Source organism: Triturus cristatus, chromosome 6 (genome assembly GCF_964204655.1).
Source record: "Triturus cristatus chromosome 6, aTriCri1.1, whole genome shotgun sequence".
In the NCBI taxonomy this organism is placed as follows: domain Eukaryota; kingdom Metazoa; phylum Chordata; class Amphibia; order Caudata; family Salamandridae; genus Triturus; species Triturus cristatus.
The window spans coordinates 235,122,313-235,142,392 of record NC_140589.1 but is presented as its reverse complement, the minus strand read 5'-3'; the positions used below and the strand labels follow the sequence as shown (position 1 = coordinate 235,142,392).

The following is a 20,080-nucleotide window of genomic DNA, read 5'->3' as shown; positions in this document are numbered from 1 at the left end:
CTGTAGCTTTTTGGCCCCCTGCTTCAGGACGCATGACATTGGCGCATATACACTGGAGGTACTTTTGTGACACAAACTGAAATCCAGAATCAGGGTTAGTGGTCTAGAGTGACACCTCCTGTGCACTCTCTTAACCAAGTGTGGTTACTGTCAGCTTGTCAGGCTATAGCGGACTGACAGTGGTGGTAGCAACACCTTTTATAGTGGCAAAGCAGTCTTTTTTTCCTGACCAGGCCCGAGAGTCATCTACTGGCCTCTGATGTTTTTCAAGTTAGTCTGCCAGTCCACTGCAAATGGGTCCTTCAACCATCCATGTGAGTTATGAATTTCACAAGTCAGCATTTTTAGGCACGTGGAAGGGTTCTGAGGCGCAGTATTGTCTCAGAGAAGCTTGCAGTGGCATAGTAGTGTCTTGAGGAAGCTTGCGATGGCACGGTAGTATGTCTAAGTAGCCTGCGATGGCGTTGTAGGATTTCTGAGAACCTTGGGATGGAGCAGTAGTGTCTGTAAAGCTTTTGATGGTGCATTATTGTCTCTAGGAATCTTTTGATGGCGCAGTAGTGTCTCCATGAAACTTGGGATTGTGCGGAATTGGCTCTAGGAAGCTTGCAATGGTGCAGTAGTGTCTCTGGGAAGCTTGTGATTGTGCAGTATTGTTTCTGTGAAGCTTGGGATGGTGCAGTAGTGTTTCTAGGAAGCTTGAGATGGCACAGTAGTGCCTCCAGGCGCTTGTGATGGAAATATATTATCTTGCCTTCTGATTGCGGGAACATTTTTAAGTGTAAGAAAACGGTAGTGCATTGCACTGTTTTCGGAGGACGGAAGCATGCGTGTGTTGTGGTGGGGGAAGGGGACAGTCGGGAAGGGTTCCAGTTTGCCTCTAAACGGTGTCGCCACCCATAGCACCAACGCACGCAGATGGAAGCTAAGAGGAAATGGGGGAAGGAGCTCAGAGCGGATGTGGTGTTGCTGAGGCAGCGTGGTGCAAGATTCATTTCTGCCATGTGATTCACTCCTGCCGGGAGGAGTGGAAATGCTGCTTTTACAAGCTGTACAATACTTGGCTGCATTTATTTCGCAGGAACGGCATTTCAGCCAGCACAAGTGAACAATTTGCATATGCATTGTAAACAGTTGCGGTTCTCATACACCGAACGGTGTTTGGGTGAGTGACATGTGGCCTGTGGATAACTTTGTGGGAGGGTGAATAGATAGTCAGGCCAGGGTTTTACATATGTATACGTGGTATCAGAAACTATGAGTGGGGGAGATCAGGATGACGTCCTTTAATGGTGCTGGTGAGCCCATCTTTTACATCGTGTGTTTTAAGACTTTTCTTGTAAGTGGTTAGGTTGGCAACAACTGAGCTCTAGGGAAAAGGTCAAATACAAAGAATGAGGAAAAGTGGGATTGAATTGATTTGAGCGAAAGTTGAGGGATCGCAGCGATGCATTTGACGGATTATGTGTTTGCTAATAAAAAAAAAAAAAAGGGGGCAGGCCCTTAATTATTTGCCGCTGAAAGCCTAAAATGGCTGATAAGATTTTTAACCATTTTGGTGTGGGGGTTCTTCATTGCATAGCGGCCCGCAAAAGTGAAAGTGATCGCGATCAAGCACGGCGGAGGCAAGACACATGGCGGCTGCGCGCGTGCACGCTCACGTGCACGCAAGCTTTAGGCCACAGGCAGCACTTTGAAAACCCGTACACTAAATGTCTCGGCCAGACCAGCGCATGCGCTGGATCAAGCGAGACCTGATAAAAGAAGGTAGACAGTTGAAAAGTTAAGTATAATTAGGACAAGCCTCCCTCTTGTATCTAAATTGTACGCTGTCGGTGCACCACAAAGTATTATGAAAATTCCACATGTGTGAGCATTTTCCGAAATGGTAATTTCATGTGAATTCAGAGAGGCCATGGCACAGCCTAGTGGCACAAGCTTGAATGCGCCAAAATGGAGACATTGATACTAACTGCATGTTGGCAGAAACTGTTCCCAAGAATTCTATTTTAACAGAGTTCAGGTTTTGAGGATACACTAAGAATGAGAGCAGGATGCCGGCGAGGAAACAATCATCTGGTGCAACTGATGTGGCAAGTCACAGTTAGAGTTGAATGGAGGGTAGTGGCAAGTAGGAGACACAGAGGTGGGTGTGGAGTAGAAAAATATTTGTACAATAGTTCTATAATACAAGTGTTTTATTAACAATTTGGCTACGCATGTGGAGGTGTACCGAGCCAATTTAAGATTGCAGCAAATAAAGGGAGTTCAGGTATAGTCAAAAAGGGCAGTGTAGAGCAGATTTTATTCATATCTTATTGAGATAATCATGGTTGCCTGTTTGGGAGAGGAGGTGAGATCCCCATCCTAAATGTCCAAATAGATTTCCAAATGTGCACCAGATAATTTCTGCTGTCAGGATTGTTACTGCCAAGCCTTTCACCTGAAGCTGGTTTCATCTGCCCACTTCAAGAGACGTTGTTCAGAGATGTTTTCATTCATCCCATATAACAGAACAATGAAAGCTGTGGAGAGCCTTGATTCTTGTCCTTAAGATTCTGCCACTATCTTTATGTTATAACTAGGGCTTCCGGTTTTATGGTATTTATTCTTTTGCCATTTCATCTGTTTACATCCATTTTTATTTTTTGGGCATTTTATCTGTATTTACTTTTATTTTATAGTTTTATAGAGCGCAAACCAGAACTGTGAGGGTATCAGAGCGCTTTAAAGGATTATGGGTGGAATACAAAGCTTTTGGAAGGGAGGCACCAATTGGGTAAAATAGGGGATACATTATACAAGAAAAAGAACGCAGTCTCAGGTCCCGGCTACATGTGGGATACAAATTAAAACAGGTAGATACATTATAAAATGTGGGATAAAAATTAAAAAACAGGTAGATACATTATAAAAGAAGGCACGCAGTCTCAACTCTTGGGTGGGATGCCCAGGAGTGCAGGAATAGGTATCATCCGTAGAAGCTGTGGATAATGCGGAGGTGGAGGGCGGCACATGTCGCTGAGGTGATTGTAATGTAATCATTAAACAAGGTATTTGCCCATTAAGAAGGTTTTGGTTTCCTTGACTGCATTGAGGGATAAGTGGGAGACCGATATCGGGAAACCTATCCCGGAGCTGACGTGGCCTAAGTTGCAGAGACGGGCATGGAAGAGTACGCGTAATGCCCGTTTTCAGCTGGTGCAGTATTTCACCCTGCATAGGGCATACCTGACGCCAGCTAAATTGTTTCAGTACTTTGGGGGGCCCACACCGCAATGCCCTCGTTGTGGGGAGGAGGGGGCTGACTTTAAGCACATATTTTGGTCCTGTGATGCTTTAAGCTGCTACTGGGAGGGGGTTGTCGGCTGCCTGGCCCAAGTGACGGGGCGGGACCTGCGGGTGGAGATGGGAGTTTGTTTGTTGCTGTGGTTCCCACACACGCCGCGCACGAAAACCACGAGCAAGTTTTGCGATCTGGGGTTGGTGGTGGCCAAAAGAGAAATTACCCTCCACTGGAAGTCCAAGACGGGTCCCAGCTTCACGAGGTGGAGAACGACCTTTACCAAGTGGGCGAGTAGCGAGGGCACGCTCCGGCTGCAGCTTGCGCTTCGGGGAAGTGATGACAAGGCTCTGGCCTTGGCCCGGGCATGGGAAGCGCTAGTGGTTGACCTCCAGGGGTGGGGACTAGAGGAGGAGGGGGACCCTGAGGCACTGGAACACCCGGCAGGCACCTAGGGGTGAGGAGAGGATAGCTGATTTGATCATGGGGGCCAGGGGCTTTCCCTTCTGCTGGGGGCCTGATTGTGGTGGTGGGGGGGGGGTTTGTGGCTCCTAACACAGCTACCTCTGAAAGAGGTTTATCCTGGTATCGGGCGTCTCGGCACACTGACATGTGGGAGGGGGGGGGGGTGAGTTCGTTTTGGGGAAGGTTTGGGGACAGTGCATTGGTAGTTGGAAGTGGCCCGGATTGAACTTGGACATAGCACTATTTGCCGATGGCGGCCACTGACCTGATTTACATTGTGTATGTCATTTGTGATTGAGTAGTGCAATAAAAATTGTTTTTGCAAAAAACAAAAAAAAAACAAAGAAGGTTTTGGTTTCCTTTTTAAAGTGTGCCAAGGACGGAAGCCTTCTGATGGCGGGTGGGAGAGAGTTCCAAATTCTTGGAGAGGCCCCAGAGAAGGCCAGATTGGAGGTGTTTTTCTTCCGGAAGCGTGCTGGTTGCAGCAACAGGTCTTTGGCAGATCGGGAGTTTCTGGCTACTCCAGAATATCACGAGTTTTTGGGCGAGAAATGTAGGGGAATTGGAGTAAAGAGCTTTGTGAGTAATGCAGGCTAGTTTAAGTTGGATTCTGGCTTCTAGGAGAAGCCAGTTCAGAACTTTGAGGTGGGGAGAGAGGTGGTCGAATTTCTTTGAGCCAGTTAGGAGTCTGGCGGCGGCGTTGAGGCAGGCTTTCAATGGGGCCAGAGAGTTCTTGGGTAGCCCTGCAAGAGTAGAGCATCCATATTCTAGTCTGGAAATGACTAGTGCCTGGATTGCCGTTTTAAGGTCAGAAACATTGAGGAAGGGTTTTAGGTTTCTTAGTTAACTCAGGTGGAATCTGGCCATTTTGGCCATCGAGTTTATATGGCCACGCATGCTCAGGCTGCCGTCAAGGGTTATTCCAAGGGATTTCGCCAAGTCAACAATGGTAGGAGGGTAGTTTAGTGCTGTGATGGTCTTGATCCATTCCTGGATGTCTGGATTGGTTTTGGGTGGGGAGATTAGAAGAAATTCAGTTTTATTTGCGTTGAGTTTAAGCTGGTTGGTAGTGAGCCAATTGACTGTCAGCTTCAGGGCCTCGTTCAGGGAGAAAATGTCCTCAGGGGAAGAGATTTTTATGTAGATCTGTGTATCGTTGGCGTACATAAGGTAGGAGATATTGGCGGCACGTAGCACCTTGGTGAGTGGTTCAATCCACATTTATTTGTGCCACAAGCAGGAGGCAACGCTGCAGCTAGTATTTTTCCACATTTATTTAAATTTACAATGCACACATGCATTCAGTTGTTATTGGTCAACACAATACATTCATCGGAAAACTTTGCCATTTGCAGAATGTCCCAAATACGCTTAAAAGTGCTATCACAAGCCATTTGTCTCAGAGCCTTGCAGTTTCGGTCATCGGCACAGAGTGCTACATCCTCTCCCCCCACTGAACACCATACTGCTCCACTGAGAGAAAGTCACACTCCCATCAGCTACAATCCAACTGTGCCCGCTATAAACACCTAGAAGCAACTCAATTCAAACTATGCACCAGACAAGAGTAATTTACTGCCTGAAAAAAGTAACAACATTCTGGAAAAATCAAAACACTCATAGGAAATACAACTTAAAACTTTTACACTCATTATTCAGAAAGCTAAGGACATGAAAAAGAAAAGTAGCGCTTGACAGGCAAACTCTGTAAGGTGGCGCTTATGTGTTTGGGTGTGAATAAAACCAATCTGGCCACTTTGCGACTACTCTGTCTTGTTTTATTTAGTTATGTATTTATTGTTCGTATTTTAAAACCTCTTTTCTCTCCTCCTGAGGCCGCGTTTTGGAATAGAAAAATGTCAGAAAAGACTTTTGTAAGACAAGTGTCCTCTTTTTTGGATCCATTTCACTGGGGAACAAATGACAGAAAGGAGAGGAAAGAACAGTCACAGTTTTCTGCAAGTGAGGAGGAGCGCGACAAAGAGAGGGAGTAAGAGGAAGAAAGAGAGGGGACAGCAGAATTGGACACTGTCCTTGTCTTGTCCAGGCAAGAAGGAAGAGCCAGCAATGGTTATGTGCTATGCAGTCCGGTCACAAACTCTGCAAATACTGTTTCTGAGTCTCACTTACACCCTCTTTCCTGTGTGTACGTCACTACACTGACGTAGCTAGGCTGTGCCGTCTCGGGGGGGGGGGGGGGGGGGGGGGGGAAGAGTCTGATTCCTGATTTTGCCGCCCCCAAAACTGCATACACCACTGACTCCAGCCCCCCATACTTTCCTTTCTTTTGAAATGGCTGGCCAGGCTCACTCGACGGGCGGAGCAGAGCCCCGGACATGGCTGGGGCAGCTAACAAAAGGCCGACTGGAGCGCAAAAAGACCCCTCATTGAAAGAAATTTCCAGCAAAACTGAAGCTGCTGGTTCGCGTTACTGAAGGCAGCCACATCCCTAGCATCAGCAAGAGGGCTACGCAACTCTGCTGGAGCACAGCAGCGCGGCAAAATGTGCTAGTATTGTCCCATTTTTTACATATAAATACAGACAAAGGAAAACTTGTTTTCCGTCTGTATTTATATGTAAAAATCCGTTTAAACTGAAAACCGGGAGCCGGGGGGGGGGGGGGTTGGGGGGGGGTTCGGTTAATCCTGACCTTTCTCTCAAATTTATATTCTGGAACGTCGCAGGCTTGCGCTCTAAGGCAGGACATCTATCATGGCTCTCTATTATTAGGGAGCATAACATAATTTGTTTGCAAGAAACGTGGTTAACAGCTCCCATTCATCTGCAAGGATATAAAACCTTTAACTCATTTGCCCAACCTTCATCATGTGGGAGAGCGAAAGGTGGCCTGGCAATATATCTCTCAAATGAACTCTTAAACACAGATACCAAAATCATTAATAGCAACCCCTACTCCCAGATCCTTAAGACAACACCTAGTAAAACACAGCTGTTCTACATAGTTAACTTTTATAACAATTTGACTCCAAAGGACATACTCCCAGTCTTGGAAAATATTTATCGACTCTTATCAGAGGAGCGACTCAAACATTCTAATAGTATTACCATAGTCTGGGGTGCAGACTTCAATCTCAATCTCTGTAAGGGAGGTGTTTTAAACATCTGGGTTATAACGTAACGCATTTCCCTCATACCAAACTTGGGAACTTTCTGACCGAGATAATATTTAATTTAGATCTCGGTTTTGCTAACGATCTTGTTTCTCCCCCAGTTCCTTTCACTCCCACGTTCAATGGCAGGGGATTATCTAGTCTGATTGACTATGTTTTGGTTTCACAAATTTCCAAAGACCAGCTACGTAGCTCTCGAACAGTTACCGATCCTAGTAGTGATCACTTTCCTAATACTCTCGTGATCACTATTCCGGATATGCCAGAATCTCCAGCAAGCAAACTCTCTTAACACAAGAAACCTTAGGGGTAAATAAACTGAACGGGTATGCAATTAAATGGAATAAAGTTGATGCTGAAAAGATTACCTCAGCAGTGCTGAGTCGTATACTCCCACATATCGAAACGTGCTTAAACTCACAATCTCGGAGGAGCCTAGCGCGCAACCAAGATGGCCGCGTAGGTGCGAGGCTCCCGAGGACCTCCGCAACCTCCTACGTTTATCCTGTCTTCATCCTGCATCGGTTGAGGGGACTGTGTCGGTGAGCCTGAGCCAAGGTGGTACCCGTTTCCCGTTTTCGAATCGGACCTCGGGTGCCGGAGTGAGCACCGATTGAAGTTTGCGGCCTACTTCTCTCCTGACCCCGGATTCGCGTTTGGGGGCGACCCAGTGGCAAAGTGAACAACAACGGCGGGCTGGGCCTGGCGAGTCGCGTACCCCACACTTTCACTTTCGCGCCCCCTTGCCGCTTTCGCAAGTGGGATCACGGCGCGCTTTGTGTTGGGGTGGCCTCGCTGGGAGACCCTGCCTGCCTGCCTGCTGCGGCCCGCTCTGCCGTCCTGGGGTGGCCCCCCCGGAGCTCGTGGCCTTGATTACTTGCTCTCCACTGCGTGGCTGGTGCGGGTGTGAGACCCGCGACGATGGCCACGAAGCAGGATGGGGATCGGTTAAAGGCCAAGTCAACCCGGCGTGGCGCCGCACATCAGGCCAACATCATGGACCGCTACACCCTCCCGAAGGGGTCTCCCGGCGGATCGCACAAGTCCTCTGAGTGCCCCCCGGATGCCCCAGATTTGCCCACGGATCTGTCTCTGCAAGACGTCATGAGCGCCATTGCTGAAATGAAGGCCTCGGTGGGCCAGCAGTTCGACACTTTAGCGCACAAAATCGACGCGGTCCTCATTGATGTCAACCTTGTGAGAGCTGATCTCTCCAAGACTAACGACCGGGTCGATTCTTTGGCCCACACCGCGTCGGGCCTCACGACGGAGGTGGCGGCCCTTCAAACGGAGGTGCACCGGCTCCGTCAGGCGAGTGCGCTCATGGATCGGCGCCTGGAGGACTCCGAGAGCCGGGCCCGGAGGAATAATATCCGCATCATCGGAGTGCCCGAGGGACAGGAGGAGTCGGCGGCAGATCTCTTTGTGGAGGACCTGATCACTACCCATCTCCAGCCTCGAGGACTGAGTAAATTCTTTGCCGTGGAGAGGGCCCATAGAGTTCCCGGGGGCAGACCGAAGGTTGGAGCCCCTCCGCGGCCTCTTATCGCCCGTATCTTTAACTTTCGGGACAGGGATGCGATTCTGCAAGCTTCCAGACTGCAAGGGCCGCTTAAGCTGGAGAACATGGAGGTGAACTTTTATCCTGACTTCGCCCAAGCGGTCCAGAAGCAGAGACTGAGTTTCCTGGGCGTCAAGCGGCGGCTTCGAGGCATGAACTTAAAATACGCCATGCTCTTCCCGGCCAGGCTGCGGGTGGAGGTGGATGGTCGCACTCACTTTTTTGACCGTCCTGAAACGGCCGGGGACTGGCTGGACACTTTGTCTGGGGGTCATGATCGGGAGGGCGGGGGGGGGGCTGCGGGAGGAGACGGCCCACCGGACCGGGTCTGAGGTACTGATGCCGGGGCTCACTCCGGATGATGCTGCCACTTTCGGCCAAGCTTAGGGTCTTTCGTTTGTTGTACTCGTCTTCCCTCCTTTGGAGGCGGTGTGGGGTCTTGAGGGGGTACTCTTTCCTCCTCTAGGGGGGTCTAACTAGTTCCAATTATATAGGGGCGACAGGCACACTGCAAGTTGGGGGGGCTGTCTGGGCTCATGCAGGGGTGCAGGGAGGGGGGAGTTTTGTTGGGGCGGTTGGGTTGGGTGTGGGGTTTTGTTCATTTGTACCACAAGGCAAAAGTATTGTTGTGCTCTTCCTAAAGTGCTCTCGGGGGGACGATTGATCGCTTTCGGCTATGATGGGGGGTAGGGGACTGAGTCTTTTGTCCTGGAATGTTAATGGACTGGGGGACAGGATAAAACAGGGTGTGGTCCTGCAATTCCTGAAACGAATTTCACCCGATATAGTTTTTCTGCAGGAGACACACCTCATTGGCAACTCCTTTCGTGCTATGAATCGACGGGGCTACCGCCTTCTGGCCCATTCGGGCTTCACATCTGGTTCAAGGGGTGTGGGCATTATGGCTAAAACCTCGCTCCCGTTGGAAGTTGATGAGGTGCTCCATGATGACAGGGGACGTTACACGGTTCTGGTGGGTAGAATGGAGGGCAGAGTGATTGTTTTTGTTTCTGTCTATGTCCCGCCAGGGCTGCAAACGACTACTTTTGCGGATCTGGGGTGCCTCCTCCTTGGCCTTCCGGAGGGGATTCTAGTGGTTGGGGGGGGATTTTAACGCTGTGGTTTCCGGAATTGAGGACCGTCACCCCCCTAGGGATCTCCCCCGTGCCCAAGCGTGGTTTTCTGGCCTCTTGGATACCTTGGGGCTGGTGGATTGTTGGCGTTTGAAACACCCTACACAGAAACAGTACACCTTTCATTCCGGGGCCCATGGCAGTCTCTCAAGGCTAGATTATGTCCTGGTGCCGGCGGCGCATGCGGGGAGGATCGGGGAGGTGCGCCATTTGGCGCGGGGTATTTCGGACCACTCCCCGCTCCTGTTGCACTTCGACATTCTCCCGAGGGGGGAGGGTAGGGTGGTCCCGATTAATCCCTGGTACCTGCGTGACCCCACCACTCGCGCAGAGTTGGTTAAATCCCTTACACGATATTTCGACGATAATGTGGGGTCTGTGTCATCGGCGGTCTCTCTGTGGGAGGCGTTCAAGACGGTACTTCGGGGGGAGGCCCTGTCCCTTATTTCCCATTCCCGGAAGCGCGAGCGGGAGGAGGTGACCCGTGTTGAAACTGAGATAACCGAGTTGGAGGGTGACCTAGAATGGGGGGTGACGGATGACAAATTACATGTTCTCCGACTCAAGCAGGCGGCCTATAAGGCCCTCGTCACGGAGGCGGCCAGGGGCCTCAGTAGAGAGCAACAGGGGAGACTGTATGATGTGGGTGATAAGGCTGGGAAATTGATTGCGTGGCTGGATAAAAAGGAGAGAGCGAGTCGAGTTGTCCCGTCGATTGAGAAACTGGATGGTGTGTGTGTCACTGAACCGGGAGAAATTGTTGATTGCTTCGCTGAATATTTCCGTGGGGTGTATTCCCCGGTGTCCTCCCGCTCGGAAGAGGACTCCCATGCCCTGCTCAGGGATATCGCGCTGCCTTCCCTTTCGGAGGAGGACAGAGTGTCGTTGGACGCCGCCCCAACATCTGAGGAAATTGCCCTCGCCATACGTTCGGTTGCTTCCGGCAAGGCCATGGGCCCTAATGGTCTTCCTATCGAATTGTACAAGCTGCGACCGGACACACTGGCGCCGCATCTCCGTGCTATGTCCCTCGCGGCCCGTTCGGCGGGTTCCCTCCCGCTAGACCAGCGTCTGGCTACTATCGTGGTTATTCACAAGGAGGGGAGGCCGCGGGACCGGGTCACGTCCTACAGGCCCATTTCGCTGCTGAATGCGGAACCCAAAATTCTCGCCAAGGTGTTGGCCAATCGGCTGGTTGGCGTGGTGTGCGATCTGATTCACCAGGATCAGTCCGGTTTTATCCCTCATCGCAACACTGCGCTCAACCTGCGGCGCTTGCATGGGGTGCTCGCGCGTGTCCCGTTCATACGGGAGCCGGCCATTTTGGCGTCCTTGGACGCCACTATGGCGTTTGACACACTTGAGTGGCCATATATTTGGGCGACGCTGGCGAAGTTTGGGTTTGGCCCGGGATTCATCGGTTGGGTGAAATTGTTGTATTCCGGACCGCTGGCGCAGGTGGCTGTAAACGGTAGAGTGTCGGCTCCGTTTAAGCTGGGCAGGGGCACGCGGCAGGGCTGCCCGTTATCGCCGCTCCTCTTCGCGCTTACCTTGGAGCCCCTGGCGGAGTGGCTGCGGTGGCATCCTTCTATCCGTGGTCTCCGATGGACCCCCGAGTATGAGGACCGCGTATCTCTTTACGCTGATGATATTCTTTTGTACCTGGCTTCCCCGCGTAAATCGCTGATAGTGCTGGTTGATGTATTGCACTCATTTGGCCTCAACTCCGGCCTAGCCATCAATTGGGCTAAATTTTGTGTGTATGTCCTCTCTGGGGAGGCTCCTATCCTTCCGCGGGGTTGTCCTATCCAGATTGCCCCGCGGGGATTTAGGTACCTGGGTATCTTCATTACCCTGGACGCGGAGGCCCGGTATAAACAGAACTTGCTTCCCCCCCTCCAGCGCCTGAAGGATGATGTGGCGCGTTGGAGGCGCTTGCCGCTCTCGCCGCTCGGCCGGGCGGCATTGTTTAAGATGATGTCGCTGCCACGTTTCCTGTACGCCTTACAGAACACAATGGACGTTGTCCCGGCGCGCTACTTTCGCGAGGTGGAGAGTTTGCAGCGCCGCCTGTTCTGGGAGGGTAGACCGCGTATCGCCCTGGCGAAACTGACGCTCCCGTGGTACGACAGGGGGGTTGCCCTCCCAGACATCAAGCGATATTACTGTGCCTCCCAGCTGGCTGCGATAAATCACGGCCTTTACGGGCCCGCTCTAAACCCGGCCTTTGAGATGGATAAAATGTTACTGCCGGGCGGCGACTATAACCGGGCGCTTTATTCTAGCTCGCTCGACGCACGTCTGACGGGCCCCACGCGGGTCATGGTGCGAGTGTGGCACGCGGCTAACTTGGCGATGGGGTGGAAGGATCGTTTGACCCGGGCGACGCCACTATACGCATCTGAGCGGCTGGGCTCCCTGTGGACCTCGAAGGGCTTTGAGAAGTGGGACATGATAGGCATCAGCAGGGTGGGCGATCTCTGGACGAGGGGGGGATTCAAAACGTTCGATGTGCTGCAGACGGAATTCCAGTTGCAGGACAGGGAGTACTTTCGCTATATGCAGATCCGTCATGCGTTGTGCTCCGTATTCCCGGACGTTGCCTCCATCCCGGAGTACTCCCCTCTGGAGGATAGAGTGCTAGATGGGCATGTACCGGACGCCACGATTTCATTAATTTACAAAAAACTCATCAATGATCGCTCAGGACTGCTGACTGGCCTTCGTGAGGCGTGGGGGGCTGATGGATTGGAGCTGGATGACGAGGACTGGGTGTCTGCGGTGGCTTCCCCGAAAGAGGTGGCCATACCGGCTCGCCTTCGCTTCGTCCAGCTCAAGATACTCCATAGGGTCTATGTTACGGGGCCGAGTCTGATGCGTATGGGCTATGCTGTGGACGGGTTGTGTAAGCGTGGGTGTGGTTCTTTGGGGACCTTTCTCCATATATTGTGGGAATGCCCGGAGGTGGCGCGATTCTGGCGTGGTGTGCATGAGGTCTTGCAGGCAGTTACGCATGTGCCGCTGCTGCCCGAGGCGAGGAGATGTCTCCTGAATGTGTGGGAGCCAACCGACTTCTCAGTGCCGCAGACGTGGTGGGTGACTCTGGGATATATGGTGGCCAAGCGTGATATTGCGCAATTGTGAGGTTCCCAGAGGTCACCGACTGTCTCGGCGTGGAAGGACAACATGGATTGGTGTATGTTTCGGGAAAAGGTGGTGTATGTTGCGAGAGGTAAGCCTGGGAAATGGGTGAAAGTGTGGGGCCCCTGGAACGCCTACCGTGGGGGAATTTGTACCCCGCCGCTGATGCCTGATCCGTCACCAGCCCCGTCTCCTTAGCCTGCTTGTCTTCCTGGTTCTGGGCATTGAGTTCACTTTGTCTCCGTCCCGACCTACCCCCCCCCTTGATATTCCTGTGGATCGGTAGGGTCCCCCCCCCAGGGGAGCACATGCTATTGTTTCCGATTGTGGGTTGCCTTGTGGACTTGTTTTTTCGTTATTTATATAAAAATGAAACCGTTGTGTGGGGTCCGGATGGTGTGGCTGCCAACGCTTCTTTCAACTCCTGTGATCTCTCTTCTGCCGCAGCGTGTGTTCTACTGTTTTGTATTATGTGCTCTTTCTGTCTGCTAGCGGCCGGCCTGAAGGTTGTAGGCCCATCTTTGTATATTTTTTGGATTCTGTAATAAACGGTTTAAAAAAAAAAAAAAACTGGGGAATAGAACTGGAGCTTGTTACAATAAAAAAATAAATAAATAAACTCACAATCTCTCCCTGATCAGGTACTGGCTAGCTTCTCTGTTATTACATCTGAAATAAAGAGCGAGCTGTTCCGTAAAACCACGGGCGTTAACCAAACAAAAAAGGGATGGTTTAATCCCGCAACAAGGCGCACCTACCTCACATTAAAGAAAGCTTTGACTAATACCATAAGGGATAAAGTGGAAGTGATAAGATTAAGAAAATGCGATAAGCAAGCACTTAAATCTTGTAAGGTGGATATTAAGAAGGAACTATGGGCCAAGTTACATCAGAGTTGTTCTTTTAAGGATTCGGCCACCTTCTGGAAAATAGTAAGAACACCTTTTCTAACCGACCAACAAGAGATCCCAAGGATCGAGGTAGCAGTGGGTGAGGCAGCTTGGGTTGGTCATTTTTCAAGGATTTTTGGTATTTCGGAGGATTCTTTGTCAGAGCCCCCCTCAGATAGTTTAGGGATGTTGACTACCCAAAACCATAGTAGACCATCCCTCTCCCCTAATTTTAACCTTTATTTTGACCATGACGGGGTACTTATGGCATTGCAGGCTTCTAAATGTGGTAAAGCCCCAGGCCCTGATGAGGTTCCCGTGGACCTATTCAAAAACAACTTAGAATTATGGTCACCTATTCTTACTAAGGTCTTCGAAGCAGCCACTAAAATCGGCCCACCAGAGTCCTGGACAACTTCCATTCTTCTTCCTATTTTTAAGAAGGGCGACCGTAATAGCCCTGCCTGTTACCGTCCCATCTCCCTCTTGGACTCTACTGGCAAGGTGATGGGTCGGCTACTTCTTAAAAGACTCCAGGATTGGGCTGAAAGCAATCAAGTGATTTCTGACCTCCAGTATGGCTTTCGAGAGGGACTTGGGACGGTGGAGCAGGCATTAAACCTTTCTTTATTGATAGGTAAATACGTATGGGCGAAAAAGGGGAGGTTACATTTAGCCTACGTCGATCTTTCGGCGGCCTTTGATTGTGTTTCCCATAGTAAACTATGGAAACTCCTTCTGGCTATGGGGGTCGATCCCCCCTTGGTGAGCTTTATTCGGAATCTCTATACAGGGGCCTCAGCGAAAGTACGGTATGGTCTGGGAGGGGGAAGTTACAACATCATTCCCAGTACTTAAGGGTGTCAGACAGGGATGTGTACTGGCACCCTTTCTTTTTAATCTATACACGAATGGTTTAGAGGCTGCGATGTTGATAGGAAGCAAGGACCTGCCCATGATTGATCGTCGTCCAATACCCGCGTTGCTCTACGCGGACGACGCGGTGATCATGGCCAGGACCCCACGCCAACTCCAACTTCTCCTTGATAGATACTGTGAGTTCATGGCAGGCCTAGATCTAAAAGTAAACATAAAGAAAACGTTTGCCATGCACCTGGGGAAACGCCTTAAACATTCCGGCGGTATCCAGATAAATAATACCATTCTGGAGACCGCAACTTCATACCCCTACTTAGGTATTCTGATAGACAATACCTCTAGTTGGGGTCCTACCCTCTTGGCCAGAAAGATGGGGCTCCTTAGAACTACAACAGCTTTGGTCACATTTGCGCAAAAACTAGGCCAGCGCCCCTCCCGGGAGTTGATTCAGATCTATAGGGCTAAGTGCCGTCCAGTGGCAATGTATGGGGCTGGGGGTCATGTCAACACGGAAAGTATGCAAAAAGCAGAAAATGCTTTCTTTCGGTACCTTTTGGCCGCTCCCAATAGTTCGCCAACTTATGGTTGCCATATGGAGTTGGGGGAGGATTATATTTCTGATCTTATTGCAATCCAACCAATTCTTTTATGGCATCGCCTCTGGGTTACTATAGAATGTAAAATGACTCGTCTGCTGATTTCTGACTGTCTTACTCTGGAAGGTTGGAAAAATATCCCGTGGCTGTTATATGTCCATAAATTCCTGAGAGATGTAAACCTGGAATCTCTTTTCACGCTCCCTGAGACCACAGTTGATATTTCACGCAAAAAGTTGAAAACCGCGTGCTTATCTCACTTACGTGAGCTTCGTCTAACAACTGAGATTTCAAAGCCTACAAATCTCCATCTTGCCGCGGTACAAGTCTCTTTTGGGATCCAGCCGTATTTACTATCCAGTGCTAATCATTATGAAAAATATCTTTTAACACGATTCCGGTTTAATACTTTCCATCGGTTGATAACTTTCCCGAAGACAAAAGATTGGTCTAGTAAATTAACTCCTTGTCCTTGTGATGGGCAATCAGAACAATCGCTATTGCACGTAGTCTTTTTTTGTAGTCACTATGAATTCCCACGCCAAAAGTGGATTTTACCTTTATTAAAATTCATAGGCTTACGCCAGTGTCGCCCGGCCCTTCTTGCCTTACAATGTTTGGACACTGAGTACAGCATTCTTCCAACAGCCTGTTTTTTAAAAGCTTGTGTTAAATATCGTGCAAACTATGACCTACTATAAATCGCCAGATTGTAATTGTGATTTAAACTGAAAGAAATAATGTGTTATATACTTGTTGTATTTACATTCTATACATAAGAACCTTTTTATGATCTATATTAATTCTTAAGATTTTAAAGACTTGTTTTTAACCTTTGTATACTTTTATGGACACAAAATTTGTATCCGAATAAAGTTTTAATTGATTGATTGATTGACAGTGCAGGGCTACAAAGTGGACAGCCAACAATTCAGTACTACATGGAACAGTGAAACAAAGGGATCTATTAAGTCACAAACGTACAAGCACAACACACTGTGCTATTAACAGACACATTCATAATTTACAACATTTTTTAAATATCAGGCTATGGAATTGCACATCCTAGCAGTTTATTAACTGATATTGTTTACAAATTGCTAAAGATGCATAACATAGCATTAACATATTTGTTGATGATGCAGCAAAAAGTAATACTTGGAATAAAAAGGGAAATGTGAAACAGTAGTGCTGCAGAGATTCAGCATGCTTCAGCGCATGAAGGGCCGCCCTACTGAAAAGGCTTACTAACCAACATGGTGGCACATGGGACAAGCCCCCCCCCCCCCCCCCCGAAAAAAAAAAAACAAGGAGCAACAGTCTATGATACCATTAAAAACCTCAATAAAAGTAGGTTAAAAAAAAACTGTCTATGATACTATTAACGAGGTTCGCTGATCATCCTGTTTTTTTGCAGGATTGTTCTGTTGGGTAGGTGGGTTCACATGTCCCCTCCTTTTGGTCCATAAAGAGGCTGACAGCCAAGGAAATATGGGCCAGGTTTGCTGTAGACTGAAAGTAATGGCTTGTGAAATGCAGAGAAACACAAAGCTGATTATAAGAATGCCTTCAAAAAGTGTCAGCCACTAACAGTTGCTCAAGCCACTTCCAGTCAACTGGTTTTACCTCCTGCGCCACTCTCCTCAGAACCAGTCAAGTGCAAATAAAAGGTCTGAGATGCACATCACTGCACAGGTCAAACAAGACCAAAACTGTTCTGAGGATGCTGGTGTCTCTTTTCAGAGGGGACCTCGCCTACCAGTTCTGACTGAACTTTTCCTGTTGGAGGGGGGACAACATATGATTTGAACATGGCTGAAACCTGCGTAAAGCTGCATAGCAGGCAAAAAAATAGAAAACATACTGTAAAGTGTCCTAAACCACTAAAACGTGTGCAAATATGAACTCAATATTTATTTGTGAAGTCCAAAAGCAGAAGAATCTGCTGAGACCGGATCCTTAATGAGGCGGATGTGATACAAACAGGGGTGAAAAGGAAAATCACAAGCACCTCTAACAAAGAGGAGTGTCAACACCACAGTGAAGCAGTCCTGAATCAGTCAGGGACAGGCTCTGACATTTTTTTAATGCAGCCAGCTGGTCGCCCAAAACTGCAAAGAATGTCCCCTTGGTACATGTTTCCCCTCTTCAAAACTACCCAGTGTACAGTCTTCCACTAGGAAATGCTATTGTGTTGGGGCTCTGCACAGACTTTTAGGTCTGGCTTGACTGCACAGCTGTCTGAAAGGCACATTGTTACCAATTATTTCAAATGTACAAAGCGGCTTTGCCTTCACCCAGAGCAATACTGACGCGTCATATCATACTTTTGGCCATTATATCATTCTGCCTTCCATGAATTCCTTCAAATGTAATACACAAGGGACAATTTTATATCGGAGTACTCAATCACACTGTCTGTCACACTCTGAGCTACTTGCATTGGAGAAAAAAAAAAAAGTAATCCCTTTTAATCTACATTTTTCTCCAAGATTAGCAAAGCCAAAAGAGCAGGCTTTAATGTGTTAAACAGCATTTTAGCACACAAACACATGTAAATAGCATTTGTGATATACTTTCGTTTACATTTGTTGGCACATTAAAACCAGACCAAGCCTTGAAAAATCATAAAAAGGTTACTAGACCTGCAGGCCGTAAGACTTGAATAATATACTTGACCTAACTAATGCCCTTTCCCCATAAACTGGTCTAAAATTGTGTGATGCTAGGCAAATATTTTTTTTCACCAAGGTGCCCTTTTAATTTATCACATATGATAACACCTTCAAATGTGTTCATGTCGGCTGCGCAAAACTCTAGTTTGATTTAATAGAATAAACTTTTGCTCCACGTATAATAAACATTTAGCCCACATAAGAGTACACATAACCCTTGACTTTTCTCTTAGTTCACTAATAGCATTGTCATCAGGGCGGGGGTAGGAATGTTTCTCAATTCATGTTTAAAAACTCCCACTTTTATTAAATATATTACTAAAGCATGATGTGGTAGCGCACTCTCTTTTAGAGAGTGAGAGAGAGCATATTTACAGTGAAATAGCCACAAAACTTCTCATGGACATGCAGTTTTACTGATAAAACTATATAGCGTACAATAATGTGTGCAAATTGTGTTCCTGCAATATGTATCATTTGCACATCACCAAGTAAAGTGTTTGATTTGTGGCCCACAGCATCTGCGACTAAACAACTCAAAATTGCACACAGTAATATTAAGCTCTACCAGGCAATGTAACTTGCATTGTTACTCTGATTTACAGAATTGGGTGTGGTTGTATGCCGAGGAAGCAGCTTTTCGTGCCCTGCAGCTCAGCACTTAATTTCAGTCAAAAAGCAAAAGGACTGACAGGTCATATAAACGGTTTGATCTGTCTCTGCTGTGAAATGCTGATCCATAAAGCCTTGATCACTGGGCAGAGGAACTCCGGTGTTGCAACTGAATAACGTCAGTCAGATTTTAAACCATCTGATTGGATCCTAACCACCTCCCTAACCGCATTCCACGCTTCCCCAGCATTATTGTGAGTGTCGCGAAGTAACAATGACTAAATTATGCGCTTTATACAATTTCCAAATAACTACCTCAATCAATGCCGATTATAATAAGGTAGATTTCCTGAGAAAGACAATGACCCATAAACATAAAGGAAGTCTAGTTGCAAGTGATAAAATATAAACCCAAAACTCTGAATCACAAAATCAGTAAATATCACACTTACGAGTCTGCTGGATTTCAGAGCTCTGGAAACGACCCCTGCCATGAACAAACATCGACACCCAACCAACGCCCAAGGCCCAAGCTCACAGGCTATAACAAACCGTGTTTTTACCGACTCACAGCCACGTATCGTCTACAGCCTATAATAGGGAAATCCCACGTTTAAAATACAATATCAAAAAGTAAGGGAAACATAGTAATATGGTGGTGGTGGGCATCGAAATGTTAAACGGCAGGGACTTCCTCGAAATTCAGGGCAGGAAACAACTATGTAGGGATCCTACACTGCAGTAGACTTATTGGGCGCTGAACAGCACAGAACTAACAATGACTGATGCTGGATCAGATAGCACTCACATTCGCTCTCTTGGCCGCTTGCATCGCCATGGCTGCGGGTTCCTTCGGGGCGCTTCACGCAGATGAAATCAAAGGAGATGGAGTAATGATCGCTACCACTACCAAGCAAAACACAACAGGAAACAACAACACCATGCAGGTGAAACAGGAAGTGACACCACCTACGTCCCTCAGTGTGTACATCACTTCCGTTAAATGTCGAGCAAAGAAAAAGAAGACGGACTACTTTAGCGGCGCGCATAGTGTGACGCAGTGATAAACATTAGGGCGTCGGTGCGTGCGGGTGGCTCTGAATCTATACAGTTTAGAAAGAACCATTCCAGTGTTTCTCATTCATTATGATTAGTGTGGTTCAAATCTTTAAAGGGATGTATTGTGCAGATGTTCGCTAAACTCGTCACAGGCTCTAGGTCCAACGCCCCAAATGAACCTAAATGGCATTATGTGCCGTTGGTAGTCATTAGTCTGTTCAGCTTAAAAGTTACTGGCCTTGATTTATTCATTTAGTCAGCTATATTAATCTTAACATTTTGGTCAGAGTTCGGAAACAAGTGACCGAGGATGCCAGTGTTAAACTGTATTACGATTTATTGAACATAACAGTAATATGGCAGTTGTGGGACCATTAGGATTTAAATGTATTGCAATTTTAAATGAGATTTTTTTACATTTCATGTGTTTTTCATAAAGTGAAGATAGCAGCCAGGTGTGCGGTCATCGCACTTCAAAAGTGTGCGTGTGTGAATGTGCGCAAATGTGTGTGTACGCAATTACATGCAAAGCAAACAGTGCATGTGGGGCGATTAACCACTATGTTTTATTAATGTAGTGACTGGAATTTGTCCACAGGACACAGTTGATTCGTAGTATTGAATATCCAAGATATAATGCCACAATTTACGTTG

The 20,080-nt window shown here is 48.1% G+C and overlaps 1 protein-coding gene across 1 annotated transcript in view; it reads right to left on the bottom strand.

Moving 5' to 3' along the window:
• Positions 1-19,356, bottom strand: part of SF3B6 (splicing factor 3b subunit 6) — a 48,487-nt gene extending 29,131 nt beyond the window's left edge. The window contains exon 1 of the mRNA XM_085610596.1: positions 19,176-19,356. Within this exon, the coding sequence (XP_085466722.1) occupies positions 19,176-19,205 (30 nt within the window). The 5' untranslated portion in view covers positions 19,206-19,356. The remainder of the gene's footprint in view (positions 1-19,175) is intronic.
• Positions 19,357-20,080: the final 724 nt, after the last annotated feature.